Genomic DNA, 19,473 nt, shown 5'->3' with positions numbered 1-19,473 from the left:
AATTTCCTGGTGGTCTAGTGATTAGGACTCTGAGCTTCCATTGCAGGCGCCCAGGTTTCATCCCTGGTTGGCAAACCAGGATCCCACAAGCCTGGCAGTGGGGCCAAAATTAAATAAGTAAACTGCAATTGGTAAAGATGTAGTAATTACTGCAGTTAGCCAAGAGAGGGAGGTGAATGGTCAATTTTGTGGCTTGCTTTGTGTTCTTGTTTTGTTTTTGCCTGTGCTGATAAGATCGTAGAGTGGATTTGTTTTTGTCTCTCTCCATCACAAGCACAGAATGGTCTTGTCTGATGTTGGTGTCTGTGAGATGTTTAAGTGAAGAACACTATAGCAGCTGCTAGGCTTGTTTCTTTCTTTCTTCCTCAACTGGAGTCTGCATTTTCCTTCAGATCTAAACATATTGGGGGCATTATAACCTTTAGAGTCCCTTTCAACTTTGAAAAATCTAGAATCGTATTCCTAAATTTCTAGACTAGGATGACCTTTGAGTGGAAGTTATCTAAAAGGGTATGAAATCCCAGCACATGTCTAGAGATAGGAGGAGTGCTAGGGATGGAAATACTACTAGAAGGTTTTGAGTAAGAAATAGAAATTTGGTGGATCTTGAACAATGGTGTGAAAGATTGAATTACTAGCCCCAGTCCTTCAATCCTCCCAGAATCCTCATCTTTGATATGGTCTCATCATGGCAAAGTATATTTCCCCACCTCTTAACTTTGCATTTGGCCACGTGATTTGCTTTAACCAGTGGCATGTAGAAATTGACAATATTTCTATTCCAAGACCTCTTGAGATGCCTTGCCTGTTTCCATTCACCTTTTTTTTTTTTTTTTTTTGGCCACGGCATGTGTAATCTTAGTTCCCCAACCAAGGATTGAACTGCATTGACAGTGTAGAGTCTTAACCACTGGACGTCCAGGGAAGTTCCCACCATTCACTCTTGGACACCATAAGGAACTGACTGTCATAAGAAGAAACTGCTTTGATCAGTCATTTAGTCTTAGGATAGGAGACAAGTGGAATAGTTGCCCCAGCCAACTCATAGACTTGTCATGAGAAGCTGAGCTACTTAGCCACTGCAGCTTGAAGCAGAAAAGCCCAGCTGAGTTGAGGACTAGATTAGCCACACTCAGCTGACACCTCGACATATGAATAATAACAACTGAGTGTTATTTTAAGTCAGTAACTTTTAGGGTGATTCGTTACTTAGCAGTAAGTACCCAGTGTAGAAACTTGTTCCTAGAAGTGCAGTGGTATCATATTAAAAAACAACCTTCAAGGAGGGGCAATACAGGGGTAGGGGAATACTATTAGGTGTAAGATAAACTACAAAGATATGGTAGTTTACAATAGTTTACAATAACTAAATAGACTACAACCTTTACAAATTGTGACTTACTATATTGTACACCTATAACTTATATAATATTGTACAGCAAATACACATCAATAAAAAAATTTTTAATAAAAATCAACTCTCTTAGGATCTCTGGTTGTGAAAATTAAACTGACAAACACAAATTAACAGGAGAAAAGCATACAAATTTATTGAATTTTTACATGTGTTACTTGACAGACCTCACAAGAGATTGAAGACCTGAAGAAGTGGTCAGAGCAGGAAGTTTCAATCCATTTTAGGCAAAGAAACAAATTTGTGAGGAATTGATGAGGCAAAGGGGCTCAGGGTAAAGGTAAATTGTGAAGTAAATTGTGAAGAAATAACAGGTTTGTTTATATAGCCTTCCCTTTGGTGATAAAGATATCTTCTTGCTACCTGGTACAGGGAAGTTACCTTTCATATGTGAGATTTATATTTCTGCTTTCAGGGAAAAAAGGATGAGAGGCAGATGCCTTTCTCCTGCAATTTTCTTAGACTCCTTTATCTTTAGTTCAGTTCAGTTCAGTCGCTCAGTCGTGTCTGACTATTTGTGACCCCATGAATCGAAGCATGCCAGGCCTCCCTGTCCATCACCAACTCCCAGAGTTCACCCAGACTCACGTCCATCGAGTCAGTGATGCCATCCAGCCATCTCATCCTCTGTCGTCCCCTTCTCCTCCTGCCCCCAATCCCTCCCAGCATCAGAGTCTTTTCCAATGAGTCAACTCTTTGCATGAGGTGGCCAAAGTACTGGAGTTTCAGCTTTAGCATCATTCCTTCCAAAGAAATCCCAGGGCTGATCTCCTTCAGAATGGACTGGTTGGATCTCCTTGCAGTCCAAGGGACTCTCAAGAGTCTTCTCCAACACCACAGTTCAAAAGCATCAATTCTTTGATGCTTAGCTTTTTTATAGTCCAACTCTCACATCCATACATGACTACTGGAAAAACCATAGCCTTGACTAGACGGACCTTTGTTGGCAAAGTAATGTCTCTGCTTTTGAATATGCTATCTAGGTTGGTCATAACTTTCCTTCCGAGGAGTAAGCATCTTTTAATTTCATGGCTGCAGTCACCATCTGCAGTGATTTTGGAGCCCAAAAAAATAAAGTCTGCCACTGTTTCCCCATCTATTTCCCATGAAGTGATGGGACCGGATGCCATGATCTTCGTTTTCTGAATGTTGAGCTTTAAGATATTCTATATGCCAAGGTGCTATGTTTTGGAATAGTGTGCCCAACACTAGCTTCTAGAGGCTACCCAGTTCTCTAACATCAAGTTCATTAGTATAACATCTTCAAAGTTTTCTATTTTTCTTTATTTATTTATTTATTTATTTTTTTCAGCTGCTGTGTTCAGGGTACACTCTGGGTGACAACCAGCCCCATCGGCACAGCCCACCTGGATGCAGCAGACAAGGAGACAGGGTGCTGGGCTGGGCGCAGAAAGTGGGGCTCAGCGGGGAGGAGGAGGTGGATCCTGCTCCCCTCACCTGGGGACTCCCTGGGGTGGGGCAGTCACAGCCCCGAGGGGGAGAGGTGGGCTCCCGAAGGTCTGAGGAGGCTTTCAGAGTCCAGGCTTGTGGGTGGGCGGCAGAGTGGGGGTGGGAGGGGTAGCCTGATAGTGACTCTGGTTCTGGGGTTTAGGGGAGTAGGGAGGGGCCCTTAGGTGGAGAAAGGACAGCTGTGGGTCAGGAGAACCTTGTTCCCATCCTGGCTCTGCAGCTCTCAGTGATGGGCTTGAGCCCTGGTCCCCCCGGACACCTCCTCACTTTCCTCTCCTGTGAAGTGGGCTCCTTGGGCTCCTTTTCTCTTTTAAAAGGAAATTCTTTCTTTCTTTTTTTTTTTGCCTCACCCTGCATGATCTTATTTTGCCCACCTCGAATTGAACTCATCCTCAGCAGTGAAAATGCAGAAACCTAACCACTGGGCCACCAGGGAATTACCAGAAATTGTTCTGTTACTTCCTTGTTTACAGTAATAGTTTCCAATTATAGTTAAAAGAAAACACAAACTCCTTTTGCTACCTCAAGAGTCCACACTGCATTTGCTCTCCCTATTTCTCTGGCCTGTCCACACTTTTCCCTACCATCCTTTGGTGCTCTGATCTTTCTATTCTGGTAGTAGCCCAAATCCAACTGCACCCTAGTCCTTTCTCCTTGATATTGTTTTTCAAATTGTGTAGTGAGGAGTCTGGCCTTTGTCTAGTCTCCTGGGAAATAACCTAAACCCTTGGAATTTCCTGAGTATTAAGAGTGTTGTATTATTCCTGGTGAGCTCACTGGACTGAACCTGATAGTTTATTCTAATGAGATGGTGAGTCAGCAAAACAGAAAGTCCAATCATGTGCCAAGGGGATTGAGGATTTGAGCTTTTTGTGGTCAGCTTGACTCAGGAAGAGAGAGGGGCTGGAGAAGGAGTTCAATCACTATGTGGTCCGTGATTCGATCAGTCAAGGCTACATAATGAAAGCTCAGTAGAAAGTATGGCCATTGAAACTTGGGTGTGCTCCCTGGTTGACAGTACTCCATGCATGACACCTGTCTTGATTACTGTTATTTTTCATCAAAGCCTAGACAGTGGTTGGCTCATGGCCAACAGTCAATGATTGTTAGATGGATGTAAGAATAAGCTGCATGTGTGCTGATTCATAGTCCCAAGAGACTGCTTGGATTATAAATGTTAGCTTATTTACTGATAATTGTACATATACCTTATCTGTGTCAGATTACTTATGTCACTAATATCAAAGTCCTCTAAGCTTGATTATTAATAGTAACTGTAATTAAAAGGTCTGGGATAGTTATACACGTACCTTGTGTTTTATGGTATGAAAGGGTTGATTTAGAGCCAAGCATCAGGGAGACTGGGGAGAAAAAAGAATGATCCTGTGAACCAGCCTGGCAGCAATGTGCCTGGCTGTTTCCCGTCTAGCCTGTGTAAATAGTTATGTGATTAAGGAAAGCTCTCCATGAGTCCAGAGATACGTAAGTTTCACTTTCCCTTAAGCTGAGAAAACTTCCTATAATGGTAGAATGTGCCAAGAAGACCTAACTTCCAATCTCCCCACCACACCTCCCTCCTTGGCCCAGCCCACTCTCTCCAACATGGGGATCCAAGGGGAATAAGATTAACCACTGAAGAAACTATTACCCAATAATCACTGATGATAACTCCCAGTCCATCCGAGGTAAAAGACTAAAGTCCCTCTTTGATATGTATAATCGAGTCACTTTGCTGTACACCTGAAACTGTCACAACATTGTTAATCAGCTATTACTCCAATATTAATTTTTTTCAAAGTCTCTCTTTAATTAAACTAAGATGCCAAAAATCTGAAAAACTTCCACTACAAGGTCTTGATTCAGAATTCTTTGAAGTTGAACAGAAAATGTCGGGAGTCACCCGACATTTTGGGGTTGAATCCAAGCCACAGTCAGAGCCAAGAGGGCAGATGGGAGTCACAGACACTGTGGCTCTCAGCCCCTGAGGGTGCTGGAATCATTATAAGGGGCCCAACTCATGACACTCAATGAAGGGGAAAAGTCCCTGGAGGCCATTCCCCTTTTCTCCATACTCTACTCCACCTCCCTCCCAGGCCCCAAATCCAGAAAGAAGGAAATTCTGGAAAATTTAATTCCCCATGCTGTTAAGAATTAGTAATCTGGGACCTCCCTGGTGGTCCAGTGGTTAGGACTCTGTGTTTTGCAACCTGTGCAGTGTGACCAAAAAAAAAAAAAGTAATCCTTTTAGGAAGAGGCAATAATAACACTCGGGTGACTCCAGACATTTTCTGTTCACTTGAGCTTTGGTTTTCCGTAAGATTCTGCTTCAGTTTGATTCTCAGCACTTTGCTATGAGGCCCCAGAGAGTCTGTCTTCTTTCTACTTGTTTGTCCCATTCTCAGTCTTTGCTCTGACAGTAGGGGATTATGTCCTTTAACTAGTTAGTTTATTTCTGTTTTGGGGCTTATAGGCACAAGATTCCTGCCGCTTGGGAATCTTTCTTAGTCCTCAAGTCTCAGAAGACCCATCACTTCCTCCAGGAAGCCCTCCTTAACTTTACCATCTAATTTTCTACCTAAAGTAGCCCTCCTTAGCTCCCACCCATTCTTCTCTATAATATCATCCTGTTTATTTCTTTCATGGCACAACAGACTGCACATGATCAATACATTAAAGGTGATAAATTTCTTGAGAATGAATGAATAAATAAATATATGAATGAAAGATTGAGTAAAGGAAGCTGGGAGCTGAGTTCTATGCTATTTTATACAGTGATTAGCAGAGCATTGGGTTCATGCTTAGTTTCAATAAATACTTAAAACATCTAAATTTTATGTTTAGAAGCTGCCTTAAAGATGAGACAATTTTTTAAAAAGTAAGAATGAAAACTCTATTTTCCTTAAATAACAACAAAAATCACTTTAACTTGCTAGACCACACTATTTCACTGTGAAATGAGGATTAGTACATTTCTTATGAGAAAGCAAGGATACTGAATAAATAAAAGTGTTTTACAAACTATAATAAAAGATATGCAAACCCACGCAAAGTCTTATTTTATAGAATCCAAAACACTGAAAAGCTGTAATTTTTCTAAGATTAATACAGGCAGGTATTAGTAGCACTTATTTCCTAACTTACAGTCGGGTGCTTTTAGTTAAAACTGCTCAAATGTTATCATGTCAACAGCACCAAAAATAAAACACATGCACATTAATAAACCAGTTTTCCATCTCAACAAATCACCGAGTTCAATGTTTCAGATATTTTCTAGAACGTGTCCATCGTGACACCTTGTTTACTGTAGGAACTGCAGTAATACAATTTTGAACTTTTTAACTATCTTTTAAATTTTTCAGCCAAGTTTTACAATTGGATGGCCGAATTACATAAAGTCCAATACTACCATTTATGCCATAATTTTAAATGCCTGACTCAATTCCAGGAGCCTTTATCCTGCTTCTCAAAGGATGTTTCACAGATTTTTTTTTGAGGGGGGGGGCATCTCTGTTACATTTTGAGTCTACAAAGTTAATATTGTTCCATAATAATAATAAGATATTATTTGTCATTTTTCCTCTCATTCTCTCAGTAGTGTAGATAATGCTTTCTAGAGCCTCCATGACCTGTGATTCCAGCATTGAATACAGAGGCAGATGGTGAGGATCTAGCTACCTTCTAGGAGCCAGACATTAGATTTTCAAAAACATTAAAAAATACCACACTTCGCAATAAACTTTATTTTATATTGGAGACAACAGATAGTGATCATTCCTGAAACATGTTTTACATATTAATCTATAATTGACTTGTTCCTTTTTTAATATAAGTTAATAAATACATTAAAAAATTTCTCAGTTTAATCTCTAATGCCACACATATTGATAGATATAATTCAAATGAGCAAAAGCACTTTTCTGTCCTCAATAATTTTTACGTGTCTAAATGCATCCTGAGGCCAAAAAGTTGGAAAGCACTGCTCTCCTCACTGAACCTGAACTTTGAGATCCACTTGGTCCAATGCTTATCTGCTCATCTGGGACCTTAAACCTTAGGCCACAACCAATAACAAAGTATTGACGCCTTGTTTATTGTAGGGATACCTGAGCCAGGCCAGGCCAGGCCCAGATGCATCCTCGTCCTTCATTCTCCTTCATCCTAGATCATCCTGAATCTAGGCCTGTGGAGCTTTATTGTGTGCTCTGGAAATCCTGGGGGTGGGTTAGAAATGGACCTTCTGTCTTACTTCCTCCATCTCTGACCTCCATTTCTGGCTCCCTGCCCTTCTTACATCTCAGTATGTCCCATTGTCCTTGCCCCAGATCCACAGTGAAAGTGCAAGTGCAAGTCGCTCAGTCGTGTCCGATTCTTTGTGACCCCGTGGACTTTACAGTCCATGGAATTCTCCAGGCCAGAATACTGGAGTGGGGAGCCTTTCCCTTCTTCAGGGGATTTTCCCAACCCCAGGATCAAACCCAGGTCTCCCACATTGCGGGTAGATTCTTTACCAGCTGAGCCACAAGGGAAGCCAAAGAATACTGGAATGGGTAGCCTATCCCTTCTCCAGCAGATTGCAGGTGGATTTTTTTACCAACTGAGCTATTAGGGAATCCCCAGATCCACAGTATCTGATGTCAATTCCAGTCTCGGGCTGAATGTGTCATCCGATGTTAAAGCAGCTGGTTCTCTGCCTGTCACTTTCTCACACTTACTTGTTGGTTGGGAGCCATGTGGCAGCACTTAGTGTTCCTGAGACTGGCCCCTGCCCCATGGTTACATGCAACAAGTTACTAAAGCAATAGCCTAATGAGGGAGACACACGCTCTGGGGCTTGAAGACATGTCCGGGGGAACCCCGGGGGAGATTCTCCTGTGACCAGAAGGAAGGAGGGTAGTATTCCTCCAGGCGGTGCTGTAGTAGAGGTGGCCTGGGTTTCCCTACCTGGCTCTGAGACCAGGGAATTGGTGGTTGTGGTGGGTCTCTGCCCTGTGAAGGACCAGGCCCCCCTCAGGCACTGTGACCCCCTGGGCCCCTCTAAAAGATGGACAGATACAGAGGGGGCTGTCATCGGACCCCAGCCTGAAGAAGGGCCTCAGGGGTCCAGAGAAGGGTGAACGGGGACATGTGTAGATATGTGACCTGTCCTTCATGTTATAGAAGGACACATCTCCAGCTTCATAGTCCAGGAAGACGCCCACCCGGTGAAGGCGCTCTTTCAGGGGAAGAATCTTCTCTGGGGAGGAGAGGGCACGGTATTGGTTCTCAAACATATCCAGGGTCCAGAAGCCGTTCTGAGGAACCAGGAGGGCCTCCCCTTTCCTCTCAACGTTGTCTCTACAAACCCCCACAGCCCACACCATCACGTTTTTGACTTCCACCTCCCAGTAATGTCTCCCTAAGGAGTAGCTCTCCAGGCCCAGGACACAAGGCCGACAGTCGAATCTCTCCGGGTTGTCAGGCACGCTCTGCCTGGAAGGGCCCCTTCTCACACTTCTCCGGTCCTCTGACAGGAAGAGCTCAGGATGAGCAGTGTCTGGGTCCAGGACCACATCAGCTGCAGAGGAAATCTCAGGGTTAGGCCTGGGATCTCACAAAACTGTGAGATCCTGAGATCCTGAGACCAGGACCTGACTCCTGTTCCCCTGAGAGATCCCAGAAAGCATGGGGAGAATCCCCTGGGTAACAGTCTTTTCCATGAAAGCCCCTTGATCCCAGATCCCAGGCAGCTCACAGATAGAACTGAATTACTGAGTCTGCACTTCTCTCTCTTGAGTGGCAGGAGCGCTGCCACGGGTAGAGGAGGACTGGGGCTCTAAGAAATACAGAAAGTTCAGCCAATGAGCTGAAATGAATGGCTCCACTTTCTCTCAAAGTTCTCAGATCTGTCAGCTTTTCTATTCAAGATATATGATCTCTGGGGCTCAAGTTAGAATAAAGTTTCCCACTTGGCTTAAACTAGCAAAGAGAATCCATCCTCTTCCCCTCCCCCAATTAAGCAAGTAAGGCTGATTTTTTCCCTATACAGATAAGGGTGATAAAGGGTCCCTACACGGTCCTCTGTGTCCTACTGGTTTAACCCGCTGACAACTGATTTAAATGACTAACAAGAGCACCCTTCAGAAGCTAAAAAAGGAAGATAATCTCCCCCAAAGTCATCCTGCTGCCTGAGGGCAAAAGGTAGGGGAAACTATATCCATCCATTTTGCTTTAATAACATGGGTGTGATGACTACAGTTATGACCTGTCAGATATAAGAAATGTTTCAGACCCCTGACATTCTGCAGCCGTCTCTGCAGTTACTTTTTGGCAGTTACTATTAGTCAGTCTCCATCTAATACAAAACAACTGTGTTAAAATGATTTTTTTCTTTCTCCAAATTTATATGTCTAACGGTGATAATTTTGAAATTTGAAAGAGGAAACGTCTGAGTGCTGTGGGATCCAGCAAAGGCTGGATTCTATGATGTTCTTGAGCAGAAGGTGACAAATCATAAAACTCAAAAGTGCTTACTAGGACCAGGTCATTGGACCCTGTACTTTCCCTCTTGCCCACATCCCCTCCCCTATACACAGAATATCAGTGCTCTCTTGGAGCAGGAAGGCATTTCTGGCCTCTACACACCCCTGAGCCAGGCCTGGGAACTTCATTGCCTTTCCCACACACGGCTCTTCCACTGTGTAGTCTATATACCATCTCCCACGTTAAAGACAGCTAAGCCAGTATTGTCTTCTTTCAAATTAATCAGGACTCAAAGAACAACGGCTACTAAAATGTAACTTTTGGGGGGCTCTACTATGTGTGGTTTCCTGGGTTTTGGCAGCTTGAGTGTTTATGCTTCTTTGGTGGCTCAGACAGTAAAGAATCTGCCCGCAACGCGGGAGACCTGGGTTCGATCTCTGGGTTGGGAAGATCCCTTGGAGAAGGAAATGGCAACCCCTCCAGTATTCTTGCCTGGAAAATTCCATGGACAGAGGAGCCTGGCGGGCTATGCCCATGGGATCGCAAAGAGCCAAACAAAACTGAGTGACTTCCCTCACTCACTATGTATGGTAGACCTTTGGTGATCATGGATGCTGCTGCTGCTGCTAAGTTCCTTCAGTCGTGTCTGACTCTGTGCAACCCCATAGACAGCAGCCCACTAGGCTCCCCTGTCCCTGGACTTCTCCAGGCAAGAATACTGGAGTGGGTTGCCATTTCCTTCTCCAGTGCATGAAAGTGAAAAGTGAAAGTGAAGTTGCTCAGTCGTGTCTGACTCATAGCAACCCCATGGACTGTAGCCCACCAGGCTCCTCTGTCCATGGGATTGTCCAGGCAAGGGTACTGGAGTGGAGTGCCATTGCCTTCTCCGGATCATGGGTGAAATTATTCTAAAAAAGAAAGAATGGTCAGGAGTAAACTATAGAATTCGTTAAGACCTGTGTAGTGTCTCTGACAGCAGAGGTAGAATCCAGCACTGGGTGGGATCCTGCTAGTGCACTAAGCCAGGCTCCTGCTTCCCCAGCCAGCCTTGGGCCCCCTTGCTCCTCTAATGTGTCGTGTTGGCTGCCTGGTGGGGAGAAAGCTCAGGATCTCAGGGAATGTTAGAGGCGCTCACCCGCATGTAAGAGGTTTCTTCTCCATCCTGCAATGGGACAGGCAGAGAGATGAGCTTCATGAGATAATGGCTAAGAGAGCAGAATACAAATCATGCAGGGAATAGTTTAGGAAATGTTAAACTTACGCAATTCTTCTTGAAGTTGCTCTGAAAAGGAAATAGAAACAAATGAATGTCTTTAAGAGAAGAACTAAGAAAGTCTGAGTTTGTCTTAAATAATGAAAAGTTGATCTTTTCTGTGAATACCACCACCCTCCTCCCACACTGCCTAGGGAACTGTCAAGATACCAGAAATGATATATGATCAGGTGGCTCGATACTATCAGTACTTATTTAGATTTGCTTTTGTCCAACAAGATAGGGCTACATGTAGCCAGGTGAATGGATGCAGCATTTGCAGAGTGGAAGAAAGTCAGGTCTGAGGGATTCATTACTAGGATGTGCGAGTTCCAAGCCCTTGGTGCTGCTTTTATTCATGCCCTCTCTGTTTCCCAGGCTTTTAGCTGGCCGAGTTGTGTGACAGTGAACTGTCCTCCTACTCTTTTACCTTTTGTTTGGCATTCTTTCTCTTTTTCCACACGTTCTTTCCCCAGTTCCTTACGTGCAATTTCTTTCTCTTCATTTTCAGCCTCTTTTTGCATGGACAGAATCTTTTTTCCCAGATGGAGTTTCTTGATGAGATAGATGCTCCCAGCAATGAGGAGAAGCAGAGGGCAGGATGACCGCCAGGGCCACCATCCAGGGAGATGTTCTGGGAATAAAGGATTCTGAAAAGGGAGCCCCAAAATCCTATTTAGTGAGAAAAAGGAGCTCCAGAATGAGAGCCCCTCAGGGCACAGATCTGAAGAGCTCTCTCAGGTCCCTGCTCCACCAGCTTCTCTCTGAGAAACCCCAGCTAGGGAAACAAACTTCGACTTTGCACTGGCTCACCCCACAGTAATTGCCAGGATTGGGGGCTCAGCAGACAAAAAAGCAAGTAACACGTTGAGTCACCATGGGTGGGACAAGGCTGACTAAAAGCTAACCAGCCATATAGAATCAGCATAGCCACTGTGTGATATAAGTCACCATCCCTTCTTGCCTGGAACATTACAATACCCTCCTCCCTGCTTCTGTCCATACCTTCTGCCCTTCTGCTGTCTGTCCTCAGCACAGCAGCCTAAGTGAGATCATGTTATTTCTTTGTTCAAAACCTTACAATGTTTCCTATCTTATTGAGATTAAAAGCCAAAGTTCATTTGTGGCCTACACTGCCCCATACAATCCAGACCTATGGCCTCTCTGGATTCGTCTCCTCCAACTCTCCCTGCCTTCAATTCATTCCAATCATATCTGCATCTTAAGGGGTCTTTGAAAACTGCCAGATAAACTGCCTCAGGAGTTTAAATATAATATTTTTCTACAATACTTATCACTATCTGATACAGTCCACAGTTTAATTACTTCACTCCTTGTTTTAATTAATGATTTCACTTATTGTCCTCTGCTGTTCTAGAATGTGAGACCCACGAGCGCAGGCATCTTCTTGTATTTTGTTCACTGATTTATCTTCGATTTCGAGAACAGTACCTTGAGCATATGAGATACTTGTTTAGTACTTCTTTAATGCATTTATGAATGTCTATAGACAGACTTTCTTGAACACTGTCCCTTGGGAAATATCATGGGGAGGAAGGGAGGGCTTCAGCAGACAACACCCACCCACACCACCGTCCATTGTTTTAGGACTGTTCTAAATGTTTGCAAATTGCTGCAGGATAAGGACCATGATCAAACAACTATCAGATTTACCCTTAAGGAGGCTTTCTACCCCTGTGTTTTGAGACAATTTGATTTTCCTCTTATGACAAGGAGAGGCCTCAGCTCAGCTGTAGCTTCCAGCTCTTCAGGGCTCAGGATCCTTCTACCCCATGGCCCTACCTCCCCATCCTCCTGCTGGGCTCCAATCTGTCTGCTGAGCAACCGGCCTCCATGAATTGAGCCTCCAGGAAGAAAAAAAAGAAAGAAAGAAAGAAATGAGCCTCCAGAGAGCAGGGAACTAACCTGGAATGAAAATCACAGTTTCCTTCTCCTGGTCGAGCAGGGTGTTGCTGACAGAGCAGGACATGTTCCTCACTGAATGGTCCCTGATGATCACAGCCATGGTGACCAGGAAGAGCCCATCTGCACTCACAGAGTAAGCCTCTTCCAGGGGGGGCATGGTCTCACCATGAGGGCCCCTCCACACAGCGTGGGGCTTTGGGTACCACCCTGCAGATGTACACTCCAGCCTGATACCTCCATCCTCGGGGCTCTTCATTTCAATAACGGGTTTAGAGCCCAGGCCTGGGGAGAGAGACCAGGGCTCTGTAACAGAGGTAATAGTGTCTTAGCAAAAGTGTATTAGGAAAGCAGCTCTGGGTGATGAAGAGGCAAGAAAGCAAGAGGCTGGTGTCCAGAAAAAACTATTAGGCACATTCCATGCACTCTCTTCTGTGAAGGGAGAAAGAGGGAGGGATGGAAGAAGGAAGGAAGAAGACAGTAAGGAGAAAAGGAAGGAAGAAAACCTTGATTTTGGAGAATACCAGGAGGCCAACATGTTGAAAAAAAAAAAGTGAGATCTCTAAGAGGGGAAATGCTTACATTGCACTCTTCTTTGGGCTCTCCCTACGGACTCCATCACAGGAGCAAGCATCTATCTGTCTCCTAATAAATGTTTGTTGACTGATTCATTCAGCTAGAGATTTTAATTTTCTCACTTCTGGATGGGTGTGTCCACTCTGATCAGAAACAAACAGGTCTAGGCTTTCACTTTCTGCCCTGAGAGGACTTCTCAGCAGCTCTGGCTTCTTGAAGTTTTAAGTTCAATATAATAAGGACAGAAACCTGCCAGGCTGGCAGAATTTTAAGAAACTTTTTGACTTGAAGGCACTGTCTCCCTTCTCCTGGTTTAGGGCTTCTCATCACCACAGCTATCTGATAATCAAAAGGAGGTGTTGGTTTTTAGAATTGACAGAGCTAGTGTGCAAAGCCAGGCTTTACGCCCCAATTTAGAGATATTTACCTTCCACAAATTATACCAAAGACAAAATTAAACCTCACTTAAGTCTTACTGATTCTTCCTCAATTTGATCTTTTCAAGATGGAAAATAAAAAAAACAACTAGTTGCGGATTGAAAGGCTGGCATGGAAACTCTGAAGTGGGATAAGATTCAAAAGACCTCAACAACTTGGGAAGAAATCCTACAAAACATTTCAGGGGGATTCAGTAAAGGCAAGTATGAGACAACAGATCGAAGGACAAAACCAGCCAGCCAATTAACCAAACCAAAAAAACAGTAAAACAAACAAAAAATTGTCCAACGACTCAATTCAGAGTGGGATAGGCCAGGCCAGGTTCATGTTTACCATAATTTGCCAAGCTCTCTTTCCCTCTGCCAAGGTGAACCATAAAGTTCCAGGCAGGTCTGTATGGAGTAGAGCCCCACCAGACTCATGAAGGATATACTTCATGTGTCAGAAATAGATTTTTGTTGATTTAACCTACTAGGATTTGAGGGCTGCTTAGACCAGAGCATAAGCTCAACAATCCTGACTAAAGCATATGTCAAAGATAATTAAAAGCATGGACTGGTAAGAGGCTCATGGGAAAAGATGAAAAATAAAATAGATCTCAGGCTTAGAATAGAGATAGCTCAGGTACGATGTGATGACCACTTACAGCTTTACGGAGCAGATTCATTTATTCCGTCGATAATATTTACTGAGCATCTGTTATGCTTCAGGTTCAGTTCTAAAGATGTGAATACAGCAAGAACAAAAGAGAAAACAACCCTTTATGAAAACTACATTTTAGTGGAAGAGACACAGTAATCTGGATAAATAAGTAAAATGCATACTCTGTAAGATGGTGATATGTCCCAAGGAAAAAAGCAGGGAAGGGAGAGGAAGTGAAAAGCGTCAAGAATGGTGTTTGATCCTCACAGTCATGGAAAATAACTTACTAGAAAGGAAAAAATAGATTGAAGTCACATGTGAAAAACTTCTCTTTGGACTTAATGAAAAAGGTATGGAGCATCCTATACGATCGGTGAGAGTGTATATTGGTACAAACACTTTGCAAAACAAATGTGTAGTATCTATTAAGGATGAAGATAAATATTTCTCATTATATTTTTAATATTAAATATTTAATATTCTCAAAATATTTAAATGTTTTCTCATTATTTCTCATTTTACTCCTAGGAACCTGTCTCAGCTGGGCATTTTGAGAAACAGCATGTTATGGATTGAACTGTGTCCCTGCAAAATTTTTATGCTGCATCCCTAATCTCCAGTCCCTTAGAACGTGACTGTATTTGGAGACAGGGCTTTTAAAGATGTAATTAAGTCAATGTGAGGCTGTTAGGGTGGGCCCTGATCCAATCTGCTGGAGTCCTTATAAAAAGAGATTAGGACACACAGAGATACAAGAAATGCACACCCATAGAGCAAAGGCCACATTAGGACCCAGATGGAAGACCAGGGTAGCCACCTGCAGGCCAAGGAGAGAGGCTGCAGGAGAAACCAAACCTGCTGACAGCTTGATCTTGGATTTGTCATGAGCAAACACATTTCAGCAGAGTCCGTGGCCTTTTGTCAAACTGCAAACTGTCACTGTAGAAGGCAGCATCCTATCTGTTGATATGAGGAGTGGTTGTAGCTCATAATAATTCAGTAATCTGTACATTAATGTTCTACTAGTTTTTCTGCACGAGTACTCTGTTTAATGGGCCTTCCCAGGTGGTTCAGTGATAAAGAATCTATCTGCAATTCAGGAGACGCAGGTTGGATCCCTGGGTTGGGACGGTTCCCTGGAGAAGGAAATCACAACCCACTCCAGTATTCTTGCCTTGGAAATCCCATGGACAGAGAAGCCTGGCAGGATACAGTTCATGGGGTCACAAGGAGTTGGACACAACACAGGGACTAAGCAACAACAAATTCTATTTAACAATAAAAATGTCTAATTCTAAAACATGTTACTGAGAAATATGCTTAGAGATTTCTCAGAAGTAGGCATAAGGATAATCTGTAGGGACTAAGCATTCGCCCCTGCTCAAGATGACAGTTGTGTGTGTCTCAAGAGCTGATACCCACAGTAGCAGAGCAAACCCATTGAGTCCTTGAGGAGGGAAAAGCCACCCTCCCTGTTTACTGGGAATTCTAGGCACAAACTCCCCTGATCTGCAGGGGGCCTGGAGTGAAGAGAAAAACTTTCCCCAAGAGTCAGGCTGTGAAAAAGCAACCTCACAAAACGAAAGCACGCACCTGTCACTGTTAGGTGCATGATGGCCTCATCGTAAGATCTGCCTTCTTGAAAATAACAGCAGTAGATGCCGTTTTCGTGGGCGGTGACGTTGTGTATGATCAGCCCCACGCTCCCCTCGCTGATGGCTTCGCTCACAAAAGTTATTCTTCCCCGGTATTGCTCCATCTGCTCGTCTGTTCTCTCCCTCCTGCCCTTGTACACGAACACCGCAGGGGAAAACTGCGTCCGGAACCATCGCACCTCCATATCCTCAGCGTTTTTCTCAGGTGACAGGTGGCAGCGTAACGTGGCGTCTTCTCCCACCACGGCCAGGATTGGATAAGCTGGTCCCAGGACAGTAAACTGGACTGTTACACAAAGCGGTAGACTCAGACAAGGGCACCAGCCATCAACTCTCTGAGACAGCAAAGGAACTGGGTGTTCCAGGGGACAGACATGTTCTCTCTAAGGCCATAGGGGCTTCCTGGGCTGAGGATTCTGGGGGCGAAGGGATACGGCTGGTCGGTAGTAAAAAACAAAACAAAACAAAAAACACCTAGTAGGTGTGTCTAGCGGGGGTACTAATGCTTCATGAACAACACATTGAGAAGCCTATGCTGATCACCCCTCATGAACCCTGAGCTCACAGAGGTTTTCTTCTGTTTCCCAAACCAGTACAGTGCCTGCGGTATAGGATATAAACTGTAGCTGTCCAGTGTGATCACCACTAGCTAGTCCCTATTGGCATGTGCTGTAATGTAAAAGACACACAATTTTGAAAATTTAGAATAAATTTCATAATTTACATTATGTTCATATTTTACATTAATTAAAATTTTAAATAATAATACTTTGGTTATTTGAAGTTAAAATGTTTTATGAAAGTTTGTTTCATCGGTTGGTTTCCTTTTCCTTTTTAACATGTAGCTACTAAGGATTTTTAAGTTACATATACAGCTTGGCTTTCTGGCTCTCACTGGATTGCTACTGGAGTGCGCCTAGGATCCATCTGATGACTGTGATCCATATGATGACTGTGTGCAGAATGAAAGGGTGAGTGAGCACAACTGCAGCCCTTCTTTACCCTTTGCAGACTTAAGTGTTGATTTTCCTTTCTGAGAAGTTGATAGGAGTTAGTGGCGTACACCCCTACCTGAGATCGGTGCAAACGAGCTGAGGAGGTGGAAGAAGAGAAGGAAGCCTGGCAGGGAAAAATACAGAGAAGCAACTGGCTCCATAAGCATCCAAGAGGAGTCACCCGGAGAGGCACCGACGGGAGACCTAGAGAGACGTGGAGAATCAGCCAAGGAGACTTGGCACCATAGTTCTGATCTAGGTCATACTTTCCTGTAACCCGTGTTGGTATCATCAGCTCCCAGCTTCTCTCTTGGGCCGCCCTCTTCGACTCCCGGTTTAAGTATTTCCCGATAGATTGATCCTTTAAACACTGCATGGAATGTCAACAATACAGCGATCTGGAAGGCAGTTTTCCCCTCTCCTCGGCTCACTTTTCTAGCCAGAGTTGAGTTTCTTCAGACGTCACTTGATACTCTTCCAAACCCTCCCTCCCTTTTCTCCCAGCGATTCAGGCTAGACGCCAAGATAAGTCCACCCTCGCCCCCGGAAGCCTCCCTTCCCCGGGTCCTCGCTTCTCCCCTTATTGGGTTTTGTTCCTCCCATCTACCGCCTCCCACCCTTTGCCTCACCCCGAGCGGTCGCGCATCCCCTCCCCTTCTTACCTTCTAGAATGAACATCTGCGTTTTCTTTTCTCCTCCCTCCGCTCAAATAATGATTTTCTGGCTGTCCCTCTTCCCCCTAAACCCGCCCAGGGGCATATTCGCCACCCTTCGGGAAGGGGAGAAAAAAACTGTTCTTCACCTCTTGTTAGTGGCGGCGTGGGGCTTGCGGGCCCCGGGGCCCGGTCCACCTGGTGATCACAAAGTCACAATATTTTCAATGAATGATTCAGAGCCGGCTGTGGGTCAGCCAGCCAATGGCATCCCTGAGCTTGCTTTCTCACTAGTTACTGGGCAGAACACACAGAAACAGTACAGGAATTGAAATCTTACAGCTGTGCAGAGCCTTTTAATAATTTCTTTTTCTTTTTTTCAGAAGCGTGATACTTTTTTCTTTTGAAGCCTTGATACTTCCCCAAGGATTTTGGTGTTGCTTGTAATCACCAGGAGAGCCCTCCCCATTTATGTGTGTATGTATGTGTGTGTGTTTAGTGGTTGGGGTGTGGGCAGGTGATGATGTCAGCATAGCACATCTCAATTTCACATATTTCTTAGTGCTGGATCGGAGAAGGCAATGGCACCCCACTCCAGTACTCTTGCCTGGAAAATCCCATGGATGGAGGAGCCTGGTGGGCTGCAGTCCATGGGGTCGCTAAGAGTCGGACAGGACTGAGCAACTTCACTTTCACTTTTTCACTTTCATGCATTGGAGAAGGAAATGGCAATCCACTCCAGTTTTCTTGCCTGGAGAATCCCAGGGGCAGGAGAGCCTGCTGGGCTGACGTCTATGGGGTCACGCAGAGTTGGACACGACTGAAGTGACTTAACAGCAGTGCTGGATAGATGGGATGGAGCCCCGTTGCCACATGACAACCAACTGATTAATGTACCCTTTATGTCATTTTTCTTTTAGTTGGCTTTCTCTTCTTATTTATTTTCAAACTTGCAGTTTCTTGGGATTACATCTCAAACAGACAACCTGACACAAAGTCCTTGACTCAGAGTCAGCTTTTGGGGAACCGATGGTGACTGCAGCCATGAAATTAAAAGACACTTACTCCTTGGAAGGAAAGTTGTGTTCAACCTAGATAGCATATTCAAAAGCGGAGACATTACTTTGCCAACAAAGGTACGTCTAGTCGAGGCTATGGTTTTTCCTGTGGTCATGTATGGATGTAAGAGTTGAAATGTGAAGAAGGCTGAGCGCTGAAGAATTGATGCTTTTGAACTGTGGTGTTGGAGAAGATTCTTGAGAGTCCCTTGGACTGCAAGGAGATCCAACCAGTCCATTCTGAAGGAGATCAGCCCTGGGATTTCTTTGGAAGGAATGATGCTAAAGCGGAAACTTCAGTACTTTGGCCACCTCATGCAAAGAGTTGACTCACTGGAAAAGACTCTGATGCTGGGAGGGATTGGGGACAGGAGGAGAAGGGGATGACAGAGGATGATATGGCAGGATGGCATCACTGACTCAATGGATGTGAGTCTGAGTGAACTCCGGGAGTTGGTGATGGACAGGGAGGCCTGGCGTGCTGCGATTCATGGGGTCACAAAGAGTCGGACACAACTGAGTGACTGAACTGAACTGACCTAAGAGATGAGATCAGTAGAAATTTCACCAGATATCATCAACAGGGAAAATCATCTTTTCTGCAAAGGGATACTTACATATATACCTGAGTTTAGTAATTGAATGAAGAACTACAGATTAAATTTCCAAAAAGAGTCACTCTTGTTGAGAGTCACAGGAATGAATCTCCAATCATGGAGGCCCTTAGCATATACAGAACAGAGGCCTCCTTAAGAGTGAGCGAGGCCATGGCTATGTGTGCTAGGCTGAAGAGTTCACACCATAATCTTCATAGCCTCTTATTATGACACATTACATGGCAAAAAGAGACCTTCAGTTCAGTTCAGTTCAGTCGCTCAGTTGTGTCCGACTCTTTGTGATCCCATGAATCGCAGCACGCCAGGCCTCCCTGTCCATCA

The 19,473-nt window shown here is 44.3% G+C and overlaps 1 protein-coding gene across 1 annotated transcript; it reads right to left on the bottom strand.

The window, feature by feature from the left end:
• Positions 1–5,734: 5,734 nt before the first annotated feature.
• Positions 5,735–18,797, bottom strand: LOC102286846 (butyrophilin subfamily 2 member A2). The gene is given in 9 exon segments (XM_070360948.1): positions 5,735–8,438; positions 10,479–10,505; positions 10,605–10,625; positions 11,026–11,189; positions 11,191–11,245; positions 12,522–12,803; positions 15,768–16,115; positions 16,901–17,028; positions 17,627–18,797. Coding segments are annotated over 8 exon segments (1,605 nt in total). The 5' UTR covers positions 16,992–17,028; positions 17,627–18,797; the 3' UTR covers positions 5,735–7,821.
• Between the last annotated feature and the right edge of the window lie 676 nt (positions 18,798–19,473).

Source organism: Bos mutus, chromosome 23, assembly GCF_027580195.1.
Source record: "Bos mutus isolate GX-2022 chromosome 23, NWIPB_WYAK_1.1, whole genome shotgun sequence".
Lineage (NCBI taxonomy): Eukaryota > Metazoa > Chordata > Mammalia > Artiodactyla > Bovidae > Bos > Bos mutus.
The sequence above is the reverse complement of the archived record's forward strand: the minus strand, read 5'-3'. Positions and strand labels throughout refer to the sequence as shown.